Source organism: Galeopterus variegatus, unplaced genomic scaffold (genome assembly GCF_000696425.1).
Source record: "Galeopterus variegatus unplaced genomic scaffold, G_variegatus-3.0.2 Scaffold1967, whole genome shotgun sequence".
NCBI classification, from domain to species: Eukaryota; Metazoa; Chordata; class Mammalia; order Dermoptera; family Cynocephalidae; genus Galeopterus; species Galeopterus variegatus.
In genome coordinates, this window is record NW_007728078.1 from 266,110 (window position 1) to 286,279 (window position 20,170).

The 20,170-nt window shown below is 41.0% G+C and overlaps 1 protein-coding gene across 1 annotated transcript in view; it reads left to right on the forward strand.

Moving 5' to 3' along the window:
- The window catches only part of NCEH1 (neutral cholesterol ester hydrolase 1), a 73,007-nt gene that overhangs the window by 37,414 nt on the left and 15,423 nt on the right, over nt 1-20,170 (forward strand). Inside the window, 2 exon segments of the mRNA XM_008579856.1 lie at nt 10,439-10,667; nt 13,079-13,148. Of these exon segments, the coding sequence (XP_008578078.1) occupies nt 10,439-10,667; nt 13,079-13,148 (299 nt within the window).

Genomic DNA, 20,170 nt, shown 5'->3' on the forward strand with positions numbered 1-20,170 from the left:
CGCAACCCTCAGTGTCGCGCCCATACCGGACCAGGACCGGCAATGGGATCGCAACCCTTGGCGTCACGCCCGCACCTCGCTCAGCCAGTGAGCGGCCGGTCTGTATGTAGGATCCAAACCCTCGGCGGGCAAGCAGCGCACTGTAGCAGTGCGCCACCGGGCCGGCCCCCCTATGCTTCTTTCCTCCTTCTCCAGCCTATTGATCATTCATTAAAACTCAGTTCACCTCAGCTGATACTGTGTCCAGGCAGCCTGTTTGGACAACCTTGACATATGTCCATTTTTGATGTTTTTACATCATACCATAATCATCTATTGTGTCTGGGATATTGCCACATTTGTGTGCTCCTTGAAAACAGGCCCTTGTACTTTGTTCATCCTTGCACCCCCAATGCACAGTTATGACCAAATAGGTACTTAATAAGTTTGGTTGAATGAGTTAGTTGATTTCATTTACTTAGTAATTCTCAACCTGGCTATGCATCAGATTCACAGGAACTAAACAAATACCCATGCCTTAGGTTGCAGTCCCAGAGATTATTATCTAATAGGTGTGGGATGGGACTCAGGCATTGGTCATTTTTAAAAGCTCCCAAGTGATTCTAATATGCTGTCAGCTTTGAGAACCATTGGAATAAATGAATAAAAGATATACTAGTGCCTGCTATATGCCAGATGTTTTAATTCTCACAATAACTCAGGGAGAGGAGGTAGAATTTGTTGTTGTTTAGCATATGGAAAAAAAACAGATGCCCAGAATGATATAATGACTTTGCAGAAACCGCAAAGTTGGCAAGAGCACAACTAGGACCTGACTCGATTATCTTGAACTGCCTTTCTAGCTTCCCAGGCAGCTTTCCTGAAGTGGTGGGGAATCCATTCAGTCTCTTGTTCATTTGCTTAGTAGTGGAACATTGGCCAATTGGATGAATTATGTAATATTTGGAGAAATGTGCCATTAGCTGTAGTCTACCTCCAAGAATGAAGTTGGATGGGAGTCAGCCCATGCAAGAGCCTGTCCATGTCACAACCACATTATTTTCCACATTTGTTGGGCAATGATGCCTTTTTCTCTGGGCTGGGCACGCAATCTTGCCTCCAGGTAATTGTCTCTGGAGGGTGGTCATTCCAGCACCTTCTTGGCCAACCAAACTGTAATTTTGTGATATATAGTTTTTTGGTTTTCATCCACAGTTTTTGGCTCGTAACTTCTAAAGCCCTTGCTATTTCCTAAGTGACTACAACAGTAAGCATAGCACTTTAGGCCTCAGAAGCAAGTCTCAAAACAGAATCTTTCTCTTTCTCCTGCCCTCCTTTCACCTGCTCCTTTTTCTCCCCAAAGCAGGAGTCAAATTTTCCTTTGCCTTTCTGTCTTGGAGCTGGCCATAAAGAAATTCTCTGATCTACCTCGTCTGATTGTAGGTCATAGACCCCCATTTCAGAAGAGGTCCTGCTCCATAGCTGGGAGGAAGGAATGATGCACAGAAAGGCCAAAAAGAATTGGAATGGACAGGCCTTTCTGGGTTTCCCACTCAGTCTGTTAGTATTAGATCATACCCTTTTTGTCCAGTCACATTTCTACATGGTTGTCCATGCTTCAATCATGCCTATGTAATGAGGTTCCATAAAAACCCAAAAAGACAGGGTTCGGGGAGCTTCTGGATAGCTGAACATACAGAGATTCCTAAAGGGTGGCATAACCAGGGAGGGTGTAGAAGCTCCGCACCCCTTCTCCCGTTCCCCATACCTTGCCCTATGCATCTCTTCATCTGTATCCTTTATAATATCCTTTATAATAAATCAGTAAACATAAGTACATGTTTCCCTGAGTTCTGTGAGCTGCTCTAGCAAATTAATTGAACCTGAGGAGGGAGCTGTGTGAACCCCAATTTATAGCTGGTTGGTCAGAAGCACAGGTAAACAACCTGGGACCTGAGGTTGGCATCAGAAATGGGGGTCAGTCTTATAGGGCTGAGCCCTCAGCCTGTGGATCTGAGGCCATATCCAGGTAGATAGTGTCAGAATTGAATTGGAGGTGTCCAGATAGTGTCCACTGCAGACCTGATTGCTTGCTTGGTATGTGGGGAAAATCTTCCACATGTTTGGTCACAGGTTGATTGTGGTGATTACGGAGCAGAGAAAAACAGGGTTTTTTTTCCATTCACAAATCTTTATACCCCACCCACCCTCAATCTCTAAAATGAGTCTATAGATCTAATTTTCCCTAAATACTCTAATTAGTCTTAACTCACTAGGCATAAATATTTTATTCTGCAGGATATAAACCCAAGTAACACTTTCCTTTTATAGTATTAATTATTAGCTGGCGATTATAATAATAAGCAGTTATATAGTGCTTAGTATCTGCCAGGCACTAATTGCTTCCATATGTTAATTCATTTAATCTTCTTTTTTTCCTTTTTTAATTTTTAATTTTTATTTCTCTCTCTCTTTCTCTCTCTCTCTCTCTCTCTAACTCATTTAATCTTCAGAACAACTCTGTGAGTTTGGTACTATTATTCCCATTTTACAGATGAGGAAATTAAGGGACAGGAACATTAAGACACACAGCTAGTAAGAGGTGGAAATGAGATTCAAACCTAGGCAGCCTAGCTTCCCAGTCTGCTCTTAATCAGTGTTCTATTTTTGCCAAAACACATTATATTAGTCCATTTATGTTGCTTATAATGGAATATCTGAAACCAGGTAATTTATAAAGAAATACAGTTTATTTTTTACAGTTTCAGAGGCTGGGAACTCCAAAGTCCAGGGAACATATCTAGTGAGGGATTTCTTGTGGATGGTGACTCTCTACAGCAATGCAGGGTGTCACATAGTGAATGGGCTGAGTAGGAGAGAGCTAATCTCCTTTTAAAGCCATCAGAACCATGCCCATTACTACCCATTAAACCATCAATGGATTAATCCATTCAGGAGGGTACAATCGTCACAATCTAATCACCTCTTAAAGGTCCCCTCTTTCAGTGTCCATAATAGGATTTCCCACCCTCTTAACACTGTTACAGTGGGGATTAAGTTTCCATTATGTGAACCTTTGAGGGATACCTTTAACCCATAGCACTCATACCATGGAAATTAGGTCAAATTTGCTCATTTGATAGAGGAAGACAGATATGGTGCGGTAAATCCTGAATATCATTTGCTTTTACCACTTGGCTTGAGCAACCATAAATGTGGGAATTCTCAGTAAGTTGGAATGGAAAGCATGGAAAAATCTTGACATAGCCAATTAATATCTCAAGGGAGCAGGAGACAGTGCAGAGCTGGGCTGGGGCAGAATACTATTGATTGGATGCCTTCCCAACCTCACTGAAGTTTCATCCCCACTGTAACTCTTAAGAGGGTGGGAAATCCTATTATAGTACATGAAAGGTGGGGGCTTGAAGAGGTGACTAGATTCTGAGGACCGTGCCCTAATGAATGGATTAATAATGGTGGTCATTGGTGTGGTCCTGAGGGTTTTGAAAGGAGAGCACATGAGAGAATCTCTCTCTCTGCTCTGTCATTTTCACAATGTGATATCTTGGGTCATTGATTTCACCACCAAAGAAGGCCTTCACCATGTTCCTTGGACTTTGGACTTTCCAGCCTCCTAAACTGTAACAATAAATTCCATTTCTTACAAATTACTCAGTTCCAGGTATTTTGTTATAAGCAACAGAAATGGACTAATACAGGTATCTTGCATATAGTAAAGATGATGATGAGGACATTGAAATAATTGAGTTATACCTCCATGATGCACCTAAAACTTCTCTTGACTACTAGTGGTGACTTTCTAGTTATGCCAATGGCTATTTTTTAAGCCTTAACTTCCTTAACTGGCCAAATTATTAGCCTTTTCTTTGAAATTCTTTCAAACTTGACTTCTATACTATGATTTTCTTTTAGTTCTCCTCTTGCCACTCTGACCTCTCTAGATTTCTCCTTCTAGATTCTTCTTTCTAGCCTGTCAGAGATTATCTTCCTCCATGGTCTGTATCCTTGACACTGTTTGGTCTCTTTGCTACCTCTTCTGAGACTTACTGTTGTTTGAGTTGTCAACAGTTCCCTCTGAGCTCTTTCTCCAGGCCTGACCTCCTGGAATCTCTGACCCTGTATTTGCTGTCTGCCTTTTGGGAACTATCTACCTAGGTGTCCCATCAGCTTTAAGTGGAATAATTCTAAAATGGAACTTATCTTACCTTCCTTGTCTCTTCTTCTGCCTGTGTTCTCTCATACCCCAAGTGAAGACCTAGTATCTTTGAATCCTTTCTCTATGTACCTCACCAGCCCACCTACCTGATCCCAGTTCCTTCAGTCCATGAGCAGTTGCCAAGGCCGGTCAGCTCTGCCTCAGTGATCACATATGTTCCCTCCCCATATCCTCCTGGGACAGACCTTCATTTGTTCCCCAGTGGACAATTGCTAGATTCTCATAGCTGCTGCCCTTGCCTCCAATCACCAGTCTATGGTATGCACCTTGGCCCCATAATTCTTCCCCAAGTGTAGTCTCATTACAAAAAAAAAAAAGTGTCCAAAAATTTCTGTTGTTTCACCATTGACCACTGACTAAGGTCTACACTTAAGAGTGGCATATAATCTGCCACCATCTTGCCAGTGCACATTTAGTCAGACTGGGTCTTCTCCTACATCATAAGTTGCAACTGGTGGCCCTTAGTCCAGATTTGACCTGCCAACATTTTTTGTTCTGCAACTTTTTAAAAATATTAATCCGAGTCAATACTTAAAAACTGAGGGATTTCCATTAAACGTTAAATTCTCAGAGGAAGTTCAGAGAGAGAGATGGAATTTGGATGAAAGGGAGGGAGTCAGACAAGACTTAAAGTCTTAAGTTCTTGGTCCATCTTTTACCCTCATTGTATTCTTGTAACATGTAGCAGTCTTTACATATAGTAAGTGCCGAATTAATATTTGTTGAATTACAGCTATATGATTTTCTGTAGTTTCTTGTCACAAACATTGAGGTTCTGTGTAGAACAAAAGTTCTACATTAGTGAATCTCTGGTGATCTGTACAGTGGTTTCAAGTGCAAGTCATGTAAGTTGAGTGTCAACAACAACGATTAAGTCTGCATTTAAAAGTACACTAGAGGGGCCAGCCTGTGGCTCACTCGGGAGAGTGCGGTGCTGATAACACCAAGGCCACGGGTTCGGATCCCATATAGGGATGGCTGGTTAGCTCACTTGGGAGAGTGTGGTGCTGACAACACCAAGTCAGGGGTTAGGATCCCCTTACCAGTCATCTTTTAAAATAAATAAAGTACACTTGAACTTTACAATTTTTAAAAAATATGTCCACAGATTTTTATGCAGATAAATAAATGTTCCATGAGATTATCGATTTTCCTAAAACAGACATGAGTAGAGCAAAATCTGGAAAGGAGAATTTAAAAAGCTGTTTCACAGAATGAAATGATTATTCTGGGAAAGTTAGAGAACCACTGATGTAGAATACAAACCTTTGAATATGAGAAATGAAGCAGGTAATGAGTTAGAACAGATGCTCTAAGTATTTGATGTAGTTGGTTCATGTTGAAACTTGACCACATGCTAAGTAATTTAGGTGTATGGAGTGTCATTGCACTACTGGAACTTCTCCCTCCTCTCTCCTTTTAATAGGAGCATACAAATAAGATTTTTAGAGATAATTGTCTTACATATTTTTAACCTGAGCATTTTCAGAACTTGGTAATTGATGTGGTGTACTACTAACAAGTGTGTATAATGGGAAAAATATTAGTCTCAGCTTCCCTAGAAACATTAGAATATCAGTCACTGGCTCACATTTCTTCATGCAATGATCTTCTGGATCAGAGGTGTGATAATGATAACCAACTCCTGTAGGGCTTAATATGTGACAGGCACTGTTCTAGTGCTTTAGTTTCTAGTCTCCACAACAGTCTTTTGAGATAGTTGGTATTATGATTCCCATTTTACAGATGGGAAATTGAGGCACAGAGAGGTTTAGTAATTTGCTTGTGGTCCCAGTGCTGGTAAGTGGAGGAGCTGGGATTTTTACCAGGCACTCTGGCTCTGGAGTCTATGCTGTTGACTTCTGTGCTATACATGCCTCTTTTAGATCGAGTCTTTTATTGCCATGTTCCTCCTGTTTCCACTTCACTTATTTACCTTGCCTACCCATAGATACCTGAATTAAAACACCTGCCCCCAATTTTTTGCACCTTGGTTCCAACCCTTTTCCTTGTTACCCATGCATCATCTTCCAGCAAGGCCCAATGCAGACTGGACAGCTTACTGGATTTCATCCCCAGACAAATTCCTTCTTTTCCTGAGCTTGTGCAACTCTTTATCTAGGCCTCTCTTATGACTTACATTGCTTAGCAAACATCAGCTGTTCATTTATAAACCTTGATTCCCCTCTATTACTCTAAGTTCCAGAAGATCGTCTCTTTCTCCTCCTTAAAGTTCTCTGCCTATAGCATATGTTCTATAATTTATATGTTGAATTAATCAACAGAGAACAACCCCATTCACAAACATAACAGCTAATTCATATATTGATAAGCAGAATACAGTTTCTGCTTGGCTTCCTTTGATTCTTGCCTGTCTTTTGATCTTCAGCCATCAGACCTGGGTAGGAAGCCAGTGCCCCATCAGATTTCACTGTGTCTGATTCCCCTTCACCTCCTTCCACCTCCTTAGACAAGAGTCTTCCCCCTGATCCTGGAAGAGTTATAGAGACAAGTTTTAAGACCTCTAATACTGCTCTATCAGTACTTAAACTAGCCAAGACTGGGTAATTTGTAACCTGTAGGGCCCTTGACACTTGGCCTGCTTCTGTGTGTTCCTGGAGTTTTCCAGCTATTTCTAAAGAAGTTTCAGGAAACTTAATTCCAGAATGTTACTTGAGTGAATCTGAATCTCATTTCATAAACTCAAGTGTACAAGAAATATAACTTGTTCTGTATTTTAAACCTTTATTCTTTATGTAGAAACTTAATCCCAGTGAGTTTAGGGATTCTTCTGTCACTGTTTGCTTTTAGGTTTTGGAAGATCTTAATGCTGAGGCATCATGGGCAGGGGAGGCCATCTGGGTATCATTGTTCCACTTGGTCCTTGGTGTCTGGTCCCCACAGCTTGCTCTGGGATATTCTTTGTTCTTATCTGTAAGAGCCCTTTGAGTCCATTGGAGCTTACTTCTTTCTCTGTCAGACCTTTGAGTACATATAACGGGCCATGGTGAACAGAGAAGTAGTCTCAGATCCCTCTGCAAGACACGCATGCAGACCTTGCTACTTTTATGACTTTATCGAGCACGTAGAATCATTCTGCTTCTCCTTTACCAGCTACAGCCTGGGGAACTCTCTAATGTCATTTGAGGCACCATCTTCCTAGACATTCCTTGCACCCACTCTTCCCTAGGGTCTTGCTTCTCTCCAAGGCTCTGTCTGGGCATGGGGCACAGGTCAACTGCTTCAGATTAACAGGCCTATCTGTGAGTTGCTGCATCCTAGGGTTCATTTTTTCATTGGCTTCCAGATATCTATCCAGACATTCCTCATTTCATCTCTAACACTCTCTCTTCCCCTCCCGCATCACCTAGCCTAGGGAATCACTTTCTCAGTCATCATGTAATCTTCTAAGTCAATGTCTGGTTTTGTTTTTTTGTTTTAATTCTCCAAAGGATATAGGCTTTTGAAAATCAAAAGCATTAAGACATTTCTGTTTCTTTACTGTTTGTTCTCACACTGCCTCACAAAAGTAACTATAGAAAGGCTTGGTTACTGATTTTATTTGCTGAACAATAGGGATGGGAGGGGAGTAGTGAGAAGAGCTAAAGGAAATAGTAGATACTGGAGAAAAAATGTTGTATAATATTTACAATTTTATCATGCCACGTGACATCACATAGACATGTGAATGTCATCCCATTCTGGATAGGGCTCAGAGCAGCTTCCTGGACCCACACTGACTGAAATCAACTTCTAGGGCAATTCTGTATATCGTACAGCCCCCTCACAGTTTTAGGAATCCAGCTTCTGCACTGGTTACTTAACCTCTAAACTTCTCTGTCTCCTCTCTACAAAGAAGATAATAGTAGCTACCTCACAGAATTGTAGCCAGAATTCAACAACCTACCCTAGCATTCACTGTAGGCACTCAAGCAGTGATAGATGTTATTAACAACAGTAACAATAAAAGTGGTTAATGCCAGGTTATTCAGATCTTCCCATTTTCAAATTTTCAAACAGTCTCAACATATACTGTAGGATAACTATTTTTTATTCTCTAATATATCGATACAATTTCAAACATTAGCACAGTTTTCCTTTTAGAAGTTTTCTGGGTTCTTTCCCCGCCCATTCATCTACCTTTCTTACTCCTGTCTTTTTTTCTGAGTAAACAAACTGTTCTTTTTCTAATTATCACTTCTGCCCTCACACTACCCTGTCACTATTATAAACAATGCAGATGGTTGTTCAGAAATTCTGTTAATGCAAGTGAAAAAAACTTACAAGCAGAGGTGTTTCTGGAAAGGTACGGGCAAATTGAATTGAACCTTCATGTATTCAGTGCACACACTACATAAAGGAAAACTGAGGTGGATTCCCTTGTGAAATGAATAGGCATCTGTCTTGTAAAGATGGTTCACTTGTTTTACAGCTTTCCTATAGTTGAAGAAACTCATCTATAATTTGTCTTAAATATTGAATAAAGTCTTCATCTAACTAAAAAAAATATGGTCCAGAAATTAACAGACCCATCTGTCATTTCTTTGTTTATATCTCATGACTTCATGTCTATCAAGCCACTTGTCCTGTGAGAAGTAGAATGGATCCTGCATGTTTTCTGTTAATTGATAACGGTGTTGACATGGGTTTATTATGTCCACTCCAGAAACCTTGGGAAATACAGTGATTCTCAAGCTATGCCCTAGCAGATTTCAGTAGTCCCCAAGGTAGACTGACATTTCACCACAAAACTCAAATGATGACTGCCGTTTTCTAATTTGCCAAAGAATTTAAATTGATGGTTAGAAACTTCTGTGTGTGTGCACACATTTACATTTATTCATTTATTTAATACCAAGGACATTAACAGTTTTAACTTTTTCTGTAAATTGGGCAATTGATGTCAGGGCACATATAGAAGTGAATTATTTTATTAATATTCATTTACTCTGCTGCTGCTTATACTTGCCAGCAAATGAATATTGATGGGATTCCTGAAATAGCTGTTCATTGTTAGATTAATTGCCTCTAGATCTTGTTTTTCATGAACACCTGCTAATGGTTTTATAATGTAGTGCTTTTCTTTTCATGGCAGGGCAGACACACATACACACACACTAATAATGTTTATATGGGACACTGGGGTAAATGGCTCAGGAGCTTGACTGCCCAGAGGCTGAGGGGATGAGTATTGAGGGTACACCTGTACCCTCTTCAAGGCACACCAATGTGCCCTGCCTGCAGGCTGGGAAGCTGTGTTATGGTCCATTGTGGACAACATATAGTCCTGATTTCTGCTAATGACATTGTTTCCTTGCTCTTATGATGGCATTAATGGTTCCACTAATCACCAGTGTTTTGTTTCTTCTTCTACAAAAGAATACTGTTACTCTCCAGCTGTTCCCCTTCCTGAGGAACTTGTGGAAGAAGTGGAAAGAGGGGAACAAACTCCAAAGGGTATTTACTGGGTGTATGAATTATATCTCTTCTCTCTATGTTCCTTCTGCAAGCAAGTAACTTCCTGTAAACAAAATGCTTGATGCCCTCAGGGTTCACAGAGGAAGAGACCTCACGCTATAGTTCCTTGTACATATCTGAAAAGCTCCTGGTTATATCTCAGCTGATCTTCTCACTGTCAGGGCCTCAGTTGGCATTGTTTCTTCTCTCACCCACACTCATTCTCTCTCCTACTCTCAGAACAACCAGACACACTTAAATATACAAGCTTAAAAGCATTTTTAAAATACTTACAGTAAATGTAAAACTTTTCTGTATTTATTTGCATTTAAATACAGTGTTTTTCCTCCACTCCTAATATGTTATTGGAACTGTGATGTGTTTAGGGGGAAAAAAAGAAAAAGACTGAATCCTGGAATTCACAAATCCTAGGTTTGAGTCCCAGAAATCCCATGTATCCAGCTAAATGGGAAAGTTCAGTTCATTTCTAAGTCTTCTCAATAAAATGCCTGATAATACCTATCCCATTTCCTCTCAGAGCTGATCTGAAAATCAAAGGAGATCCCATGTATGAAAATATTTTGTCAGCTCTAAAAGCAAAAGGTAAGTACAATTTGTTGTATTTAAAGTGTCCAGTGAGTCTTCCAGTGCAGTGGCAGTTGCTCATAAGAATTCACATACTGAGAGTTGGAGAGAGTACAGCTGTGGTGGCGATGACAAAGTTAACATGGGCTCTTCCTCTTCATCCCCTCCGTCCTCCTGCAGAGTAACCTGATACACTACCTGGGACTGAGCCATCATCTGCTTGCACTGAATTTTGTGATCATTTCTTTCGGCAAAAAAAGTGCATGGACGTCTGCCCAAGTGAAGGTGACTGACACTGACTTTGATGGTGTGGAAGTCAGAGTGTTTGAAGGCTCTCCAAAGCCAGAAGAGCCGCTGAGACGCAGCGTTGTTTATATCCACGGAGGAGGCTGGGCCTTGGCAAGTGCAAGTATGTCCTGGTCACCTTCAGATTGTTTAGTGTTGTGGTTGGCCCTGGAGGGGATGTGTGCTTGAGTGTGGCTTGCTTAGTGGGAAAGGAGAAGGGGACCATTTATCTTGGTTCTCCTCAACAGTCCCAGTTACCCCTGTTGTCCCAGCCAAATTATTATTATTATTATTTTTTATAAAAGTCTCTTTTCCAGCAAATTAATAGTGCCTTCCTTTCACTCTCAAAAGGGCCCCCTGGTTTGGATGATAAATGATATGGTTACTCAATGTAAAAGGTTTTTATTTGTTGGTTTGTTTGTTAATTCAGGCAGACTGTCTTGGAAATATTTCCTGTGATCTAAATCATAGACTGACTTAAGTGAAGTGCTCATAAATAGCTTTTCACACCAAAACAAGGTGAAGTTTCATGGACAGAATAAGAGAGAATTATCTGTATCTCTTTGCCAACTTGTGTTTTAAAGACATATTTCTAGAAATAGAACAGGTATTTCTTAACACACATGTTAACTTATCAACATTTTATCTGCTTATGAAACCAAAGATTAAAATATAAAAGGTGTGCAACCATTAAAAGGAAATAATCTTGCAAAGCTCAAAAATATTTTCTTTAGAATTGGATAACTTTCATGAGAACACATTTAAAATGGCAGGTGGCCCAGTGGATCAGCCCAGGGGAAAGCCTACCAAGGAGGAGGTCAGGGCGTTGCAAAGTTAAAGTATAACTTTGGGGGGCTGGCTTGTTAGCTTATTTGGTTAGGGCGTGGCGCTTATAACACCAAGGTCAAGGATCCCCATACTGGCCAGCTCTCAAAAATATTTATAAACACACACACATACACATATACACAAACACACACATATACATATATATAACTTTTTCTAGTAACCCCATTTTTTTTTTCCTTTGGGGGCTGACAAGCACAGAGATCTGAACCCTTGACCTTGGTTTTATCAGCACCCCACTCTACCAACTGAGCTAACTGGCAAGCCCTAAGCCCTTTAGTAATCCTTTTTTTCCCCCTTCTTTTGGCAGCTTGGACAATATAGAGATCCAACCCTTGACCTTGATGTTACCCACACCATGCTATCCCAAATGAGCTAACTGGCCATCCCCAATCCCATTTTATTTAACTCCATATTCATTTTTTATTTTTTTGTGTGTGCAAATTTGAAATAAACCTTTATAAACCTTAAGCAGTATTCAGAGTTGGGTTGGCCCTCACGGATGTGTAACAATACTCTACAACAATAAAGTCTCACAGCTGGGAGTGCCCAACAGGGTAGGGAAAAGGCTTCTCGCCTGAGTTCCCGGCAGTCCTCAAGCATTGCCTCCTTCATTTATTCTTTCATTCAGTGATTTGTTCATGCTTTCAACAGATGTTCACTGAGTATGTAGGTTTGCCTAAGACTGAGGAGTATCCTGGGCTGCAGGACTTTCAGTGCAAAAACTCAAACAGTTGTGGGTAAGCCTGGGCCATTGATCACCTTAATGTGTGCTAGGGAATAGGGATACAAAAATGAATAAGACAGAATCTGCCTAAAAGATTGTGTCTGTAACACTGTCATGCCAGGTAAGACATTGCACTGGAGGACAGGAAGTGTAGCTGCCAGGAATGGTATGAATTACGAGTCATCCTGGCCTTTTCTACATAATTTTGACTGATCACTCCTGCCAGAAGAAGAGCTTGGGCTGGTGGAGGTATCTAGGTGGTTATGTTATTCTTAAAATTCTGGTTCTAGGACTGCTTTGGAAATATTTGGCTCTCTGTTGGCACAATATAGATATTAATATATTGAAAGAACAACTAAGGGATTAAATTCTTATATATTAAAATTGCTCCTGTCATGTAAGACTTCCTAGAATTCCAGTTTCTCGTGTGTTGATTTAAAGAGAATACCATATTCTTCAAATTGGTTACTTTCCTGAATTGCAGCAAATGGTGGTATTAAAACAGCAAAATTTTATGATTCTAAGGAGGAAACTGCTTATTTGCTGTGATTTTCTGGAAAGGCATACATTTGAAGAGCTACAAAATCAGAATTAATTTGGTGCATTTCATATAGTCTATTATGAAATAAATGTTTAGTTAAAATCATATTCAAAACTAATCTGATATAGATTTTCTGTTATTTATAGTAATTAAATTTTACCAGAAACCAGATTTAATTTTTGCATTTGTATATGTAACTATTAATAAGACATTTATTCACATTCACTTTATTATTTTTTAATTATTATTATTAACTTAACTCCAAGTCTATCATGGTATTTTATTTTATTTTATTTTTTGGTGGCAAGCCAATACAGGGATCTGAACTCTCCGAGTCTAAAAACATTACACTCAGCAGAATTTAAGAATGGACAGTACTAAATGACTTGTTTTGTAGTGATTGCTCCTTTGTCTCTTTTAGGACTCAGGTATTACGATGAGCTGTGTGCAGCAGTGGCTGAGGAACTGCATGCTGTCGTTGTCTCCATTGAGTAAGTAATAGAACTGTTTTTATTAAGAAAAGATTCTAGGTAACAGTCTAGTTACTTTATTTTACAAGTGATAAAGTATAAATAAAAGGCCAGAGTGGTGAAGTGATTTGCCCAATCTCACATTCAGCATAATCAGAAAAATATATGATTTCTGTATAACTTAAAATTCCTTAAACTAACTTTGTAACACCTCAAAGTATGTTTTTATTTTAGTTTTGGGAACTTCTGGGAAAAGAATTAACTAAAAACTAGAGAAATATATACAATTAGTTAAGTGTAGCATATTAATCTGATACTGACTTTTTCAATCTAAAAAGCAATCAGGATTTTAAGAGAATCTCTTCTACAGCTAAGAGTTGCAAAAGTTATTCTCTTAGAGACAGGTTCCATAACTTGGACCTTGGGAATAGAAATAAGTGTTCAACAAATCTTAATGCTATACTTATATAGCATTATATAGTTTTGAGTTGTCTCTACCAGGTCTATATAAGGCCACTTTTCTTGGCAACTAAGAAGAATATGAATAATAATTATAGCAATTTGGTAACAGTAATAATACAAAAATCATGGTGTTTATTCCATGCTAGGCACCGTGCAGGTGCTTTTGCACACATTGTCTCTCCACCTTTAGGTCTTTGTTCAGATATTATCCTCTCAGCCAGGCCTTGACAACCCGATATGAAATTGCAACCTACCTTCCTCTGCTTTATTTCTCTCCAAAGCTATCATCAATGCCTGACAGACCATATATTTAACTCATCATGTGTTTATTATACTAGGTGGAAATAGACAACATGAACTTTATGAAGGCAGAAATTTTAGGGATTTGTGTCTGTTGTATTCATTGCTGAATCATTAGTACCTAGAAACGTCCCTGCCATGTAGTGGGCATTCAGTAAATACTTATGGAATGAATGAAGAGTCTTACTTAATTCTCATATACAGCATCCAAGATAAATATTTTGTTACCTTGTTTTCATATGAGGAAATTGAGGCCCAAGAAATTAAGTAATTTTTACGAGGTCACATAGCTAGCTAGTCACATAGAGTGGGGAATTGAACCCAGGCCGAATAGCTCCTGAGGTCCCTATGCCTTTCTGAACTAGTATATCAAGCCCATATTGAAGGGCTCTGACATCAGCCAGTCTCTATGCCCCAACTAGATCTAGTTCTCTTCTTCCCTCTGCCTCTCTCTGCCAGCTGCTCTCTGATTCATGGCTCACCTCCTCCTTGCCCCCTACTCCAGATGTGAAATCTAAGTGTCTTGGAAGGGTTGTTCTTTTGAGTCATTTAGTCTGACCCTGTGGACAAAAGCCCTAGAGTCACAATGAGAGGTCCTGTGGTTGCCTCCTCAGCAGATTTGGCTCCACACAGCTCTGGACAGCTCCAAATCCCTTCTGGACTCTCAGCTGGGCCTCCCAGATCATGCAAGGACCCTCACTGCAGTTTAGTAGTACAGGAACCTTCAAGTAAATGATTGTAGCATCTGGACTGGGCTGCCAGCCAGAGATAAGCAGGGGCTGTTTAAGCAGCCAAGTCCCATTATGGAGCAAGACTCTATGGCTTAGTGTTGAGGAACAAGCTTCAGGGACCCTTCAGTGGTTTCATGTGCAGCTCCAGCTCCTTGCAGGCCTAAGAAAAGGAGGGAAGCTGGGCTTGCTTCACTTTGCACCATGAGGATTCTCCATTCACCACATAGGACTTACCCTCCAGGGTGTCAATATCAGCAATTGACAACACACCCTAAGCTCTTCTTTCATGCCCTTCTCCATCTATCAGTATCTATCTCAAGTAAAATAGGCGTTCTTTTGAGTCTGGGTTTATCAAGATGTCTTCAAGATAGACTTTTTAAAAAAGAACTAAAACGGAAGGAACTGCTTTCATCATAACTTTCCATTGTGCCTAATCTGTACAATGTAGCATCCAGAAGTTTATCAACTGGGGGGCCAATATAGCTCAGTAGTCAAGTCCCATTACTTGTGACTGCGTGACCTCAGGCAAAACACATAAACTCATGAGAAAATGGGGTTAGGAATCCTCCCTGTGTGTTTAGAACGTTTGCTACTGGGAACAGAAATCATGTCTTTTCTCTGGATCCCCAGCACCTAGTACAAGGCTTAGAACATAAATGCTAAGTAAACGTTGACTTGGGATAATGACTTTAGAGAGAATCAGTTTAGAGAATTGATAAAAAAGGGCTTCAGATGCTCTAAAGCACTAGACAAGTCCAGAGGATTAGTGCTCTAGCCCATGATATAAAATGTCAACTTTCGTTTAAGGTGGTTAGGATCCAGGCCAGCCCACAGAGAACCTTATAACCACTGCTCTAGTTGAGGTATAGCCAACATCATATGATTGTGATGTTTTTCTTGGAAAGTATGTTCAGTGGTTTAACTTGGGAACATATTTCTTTTCACTGGCTCACCACTTTTCCTTTTTCTTTTATTCTACAAATATCTATTGAATTCCTGTTCTGTGCCAGTTACTATGTGAAATTCTAGTGACATTGTTACTGGGAACAAGGTCTGGCTGCCTGCCCCCTTTCAGAAATAAACAACTCAAAAGTCAAACGTTGGTGAAAATAGAAGTCAGCTTTCATTCAGGAATACCAGTGACCTGAGGAGAGATGTTGGGCTAAACCCTCCCTCCAGTAAACCTAAAGAAGAATGGACAGGCTAAAGCCATCTCAGTCTCAGACGTATTGAGGGGTTTTTAAAGAAGGGGCCAAGGGAATGGAACATGGGAAATGAAAAGGAGGGAGGGGGATGTGAGCTGTGAGGGCTTCATGCAAGGTCTGAGGTGCAAAGTCTCACCAAGAATCCATCTGGTATCTGCTCCCGTCCTTGCTGTTATCTCAGGGTCTACAAGTCTGTACGTGCAAGGGTACATGCAAGTCTGCAGCTTCAAGCTGGCTGGAAAATAACTTTACATTTATGTAAATAATATTATTTTGCCCCATTACCAAGGTTCAAAATATCAAATAACCATGGGAAAAGAGGGAACTCAGAGAAATGCATGCCAAGGAATAAACTGTATCCTTTTAAAATCTTTTAGAGGGCCGACCCTGTGGCTCACTCGGGAGAGTGTGACGCTGGGAGTGCAGCGGTGTTGGGAGCTCAGAGGCCATGGGTTCAGATCCTATATAGGACTGGCCGGTGTGCTCACTGGCTGAGCACGGTGCGGACGACACCAAGCCAAGGGTTATAATCCCCTTACCAGTCACAAAAAAAAAAAAAAAAAATCTTTTAGATCCCATACAGTTTTAGGTTCCAACATGGCTTCAGTCTTGCTCACTCCAACAACATGACAGTGTAAGACAGACAGTTCCTGCCATCATAGACTTTACAATCTAGATGAGACAATACACCTTGAACAAGTAATGTTGTGTAATATATGAAGAAGGGTAAGTAGAAACCGAAGCATCTGATTAATAGGCAAGATCTTAACTAGTTTAAAGGGTCAGAAAAGGCATCTTAGAGAAAGTGATGTTTAAACGAAGCCTCTAACTAGCAGATCTTAGTTAAATGAAGTGAGCTGGTCATGGAAATCCAAAGTGATATATTGGGGGTGAGGGTAGGAGGCAGAGAGCATTAAGGGGATGAAATACGAGAGAAGACAGGTGGAGGGACTTTCACTTAAGGTGATGACTGAGGAAAACAATTAAGAGTGGATGATCCTGAGAGTCTTCAGGAGGATGGGGGCCCTTGGTTCTCCTGGAATTCCTCCTTCTCCCTAGCAGAGAGGCTATCTAGAGCCAGTTGTTTCTTATCCTTGAGGCCCACAGAAGTGGGTAGTGGTGTCACCGCTTTGGTTCATGTGGGCTGTGGCCTTAGGGAAGATTATAGTCCGAGAAAACTGGTAAGCAGGGGTTGGGGGCAGCTGTGGTCCTGGCATCAGCTCATATGATGTGAGCACCAGGAGTTGGAGCTCCTCAGTTTATGTTACTGGTGCTGATTCAAGGGTCTGGGGGGAAGACCTAGCAACTGAGGTAGGTAAAGTCCTCAAGTTATAAAAAATAGGTAAAGACCATGCCTACTACTTAGTAGCTTCTATAATACTTTGTTGTTGTTTTTTTGCTTTTTTTGTGGTCTGGGGATCCTAACCGTTCACCTTGGTATTTACTGATACCAAGGTATAACACTGCACTTATTTTTACACATTAATTGCACAATAAGTATTTGTTAAATAAATTTAAAAGTTCATCTTATCAAATCTAAGATACATTATGTACCCTCACTTATGTAACTTGGGAAGGTCTTATTTTATATTTATAAACTTACATATAAACTTCAGTGTAGTTTAACATGGTACCCTTATACCTCTAGTTCTTTTTTTTAAAATTTTTATTGAATCATGATTATATATATTTTGGGGGTTCAATGTTGATGTGTTGATCAAATCAATATTACTAGTATATATATTGTTACAAATTGTACTTATCTTTATGCCCCTTGTCCAATCTCTCCCCATCTCCCTCTCCCTCCCTCCTACACCTCTAATTACCCTAGATTTCTTCTCTCCTTCTGAAAGAATAATGGTTACTCTGTTGATTTGTTGCCTAGATGATCTGTCCAATGCTGAGAGGTGTGTTCAGTTCCCCCAATGTTATCATAGAGCAGATGCTTCTTCTGTCACTCTGGAATGGGCTTTATGGAGAGAGACATCCTCTTCTTTTTTTGGTCTCTTCTGGTGACTCTCTTGTGTCAATGAACTCCAGCGGCTGTCGGACCATCCACATGGTGGTTGTGGCATCTAACCACTTTTGCGGAAGCCGTGGTTACTGTGGTGGCTGTGGTGGACCACCTACATGGAGGTGATGTTTTTGGCATGCTCCTTGGCACTGGTAGTGTTCCTGGCTCGGGGCAGGGGGGTCTGGTCCCTGGCTCCATGCCTCAGGTCCCCAGGCGGGCCCCGAGGCATTGGCAGTGTGCCTGGTTGTTGGTGGGGGATCTGGTCCCCAGCTCCATACTTTGGGTCCCCTGATGGGCTCTGAGGCGCTGATGGTGTGCCTAGGCTGGAACTAATTTTTTGTCCTTTGCTTACTTCTAAAATAGGGTATCTTCCTGTGGGTACCAGTACTTGAGCTGTGTGGTTAAGCTAAATTGCTGCTGTGCTGCTGTTTCCCTAGGGAAGGCTTTCTGTGCAGCTCAGGATTTAACAGTTGACCTTAAAGGTACTTCTGGCTCTCCAGAGACCCAGTACACCTGGGTTGTGTAGAAACTCTGATCTAGGCCTGGGTCTTTTCATCAAACTGCACCCCATGCAATTCTATATTCCTGACCAGTCTCCTCTGAGTGGTCCTATACTGATTGGGGTACAGACTAGCTGTCTTTGCTGTGTCCCAGTGTTCTCCTGGTGGGCCCGTCTCCCCCACCACCCATGCTACAAACACTTCCCATGGGATAGGCAATGTGCCAGTCCCTTTCGATGACTCACCAGCCTTTGAATGGCTCCTTTTTTTCAGTTGTTGTGGCTCCTTGCTCCTATATGGGTCCATGGGGGCCCTATTAGTGGTCTTGCTGTCCTGGAGGCCACCAAGGCCCCCTTCTTCCCTGCTGTCTCCAAGCAACTTCATCCGAAGATCACAGCTTTGGCTTCTGCCAGCTCCTGCTCTGTGTGCTCAGCAGCTCCAGGCTTAAAGCGGCTGTGGCCTAAAACCCTCCACGCAGTTTTTTCTTTCTTTCATCATGGCTTCTACCACCTTCATGAATTCCATAGGTCTCTCCTCCTCTTCCCCTGAGCTCTAGTGACCCCAGATTGGCTGTTGTTGCTTTTTTACAGTTGTAAATTGGTTCATTTGTAGGAAAGAGTGACACTGGGGACCATCTATTCTGCCATCTTGACTGGAAGCCTTACCTCTAGTTTATATGATAAAACACAATACTAGAACCATTAAGACATAAGGGACAAGGAAGATTTAATATCTTTTTAAAACAATAAAATGCAAGATAATAACAAAGTAAGTATGTTGGATATTATTAAATTCTGTTTTTGTTTTTTGGGGGAGGGTGTGTGCATCTGGCCAGTATAGGGATCAAACCCTGGACCTTGATTTTATCAGTACCATACTCTAACCTACTGAGCTAACTGGCCAGCCCCCAGTATATTATTAAATTCTACAAGGGATTTGCCTTGCTTTTCTGGATGTTCTCAGGCTGGGTCACAGACCCTTCAAACCTGTTCTGTGCAAACTGGGTCACAGGTCCCTCATATGCAGACCATGAGCTAGGTAAAAGATCCTGGGAGCCATTGACAAGGTTGACATGCTTTATTCAGACATGAGCTCAGTCCCCAGCATCCACAGCAGCAGCTTACAGCAGCCCCAGTGGCCCCCTGGTGGCCTCCCGGGGGCACTGTGGATCAGAGCTGTTTGTCCTTTATATCTAAGTTAGATAGCCAGGGAACACCTGAGCACACGTGCAGAGTTAATGTATTTACAACAGACATACTAAGTCATGCTTGGCAAGATTCCGAACAGCTGAGGGAGCCTGACCATTTGGTTTTTTGTTTTTTTTTTTAATTTTATTTTGTCGATATATAATGTGGTTGATTATTGTGGCCCATTACGGAAACCTACCTCCCTCTTCCCTCTCCCTTCTCCCACCCAACAATGTCCTTTCTGTTTGCTTGTCTTGTCAGCTTCAAGGAATTGTAATTGTTATGTCTTCTTCTCCTCCCCCGGTTGTGTGTGTATGTGTGTGTGTGTGTGAATTTATTTATTTTTATCTCCCACCAATAAGTGAGAACATGTGTTATTTCTCTTTCTGTGCCTGACTTGTTTCACTTAATGTAATTCTCTCAAGGTCCATCCATGTTGTTGCAAATGGCAGTATTTCATTCTTTTTTATAGCTGAGTAGTATTCCATTATGTAGATATACCACATTTTCCGTATCCACTCATCCGATGATGGACATTTGAGCTGGTTCCAACTCTTGGCTATTGTAAAGAGTGCTGCAATGAACATTGGGGAACAGGTATACCTTCGACTTGATAATTTCCATTCCTCTGGGTATATTCCCAG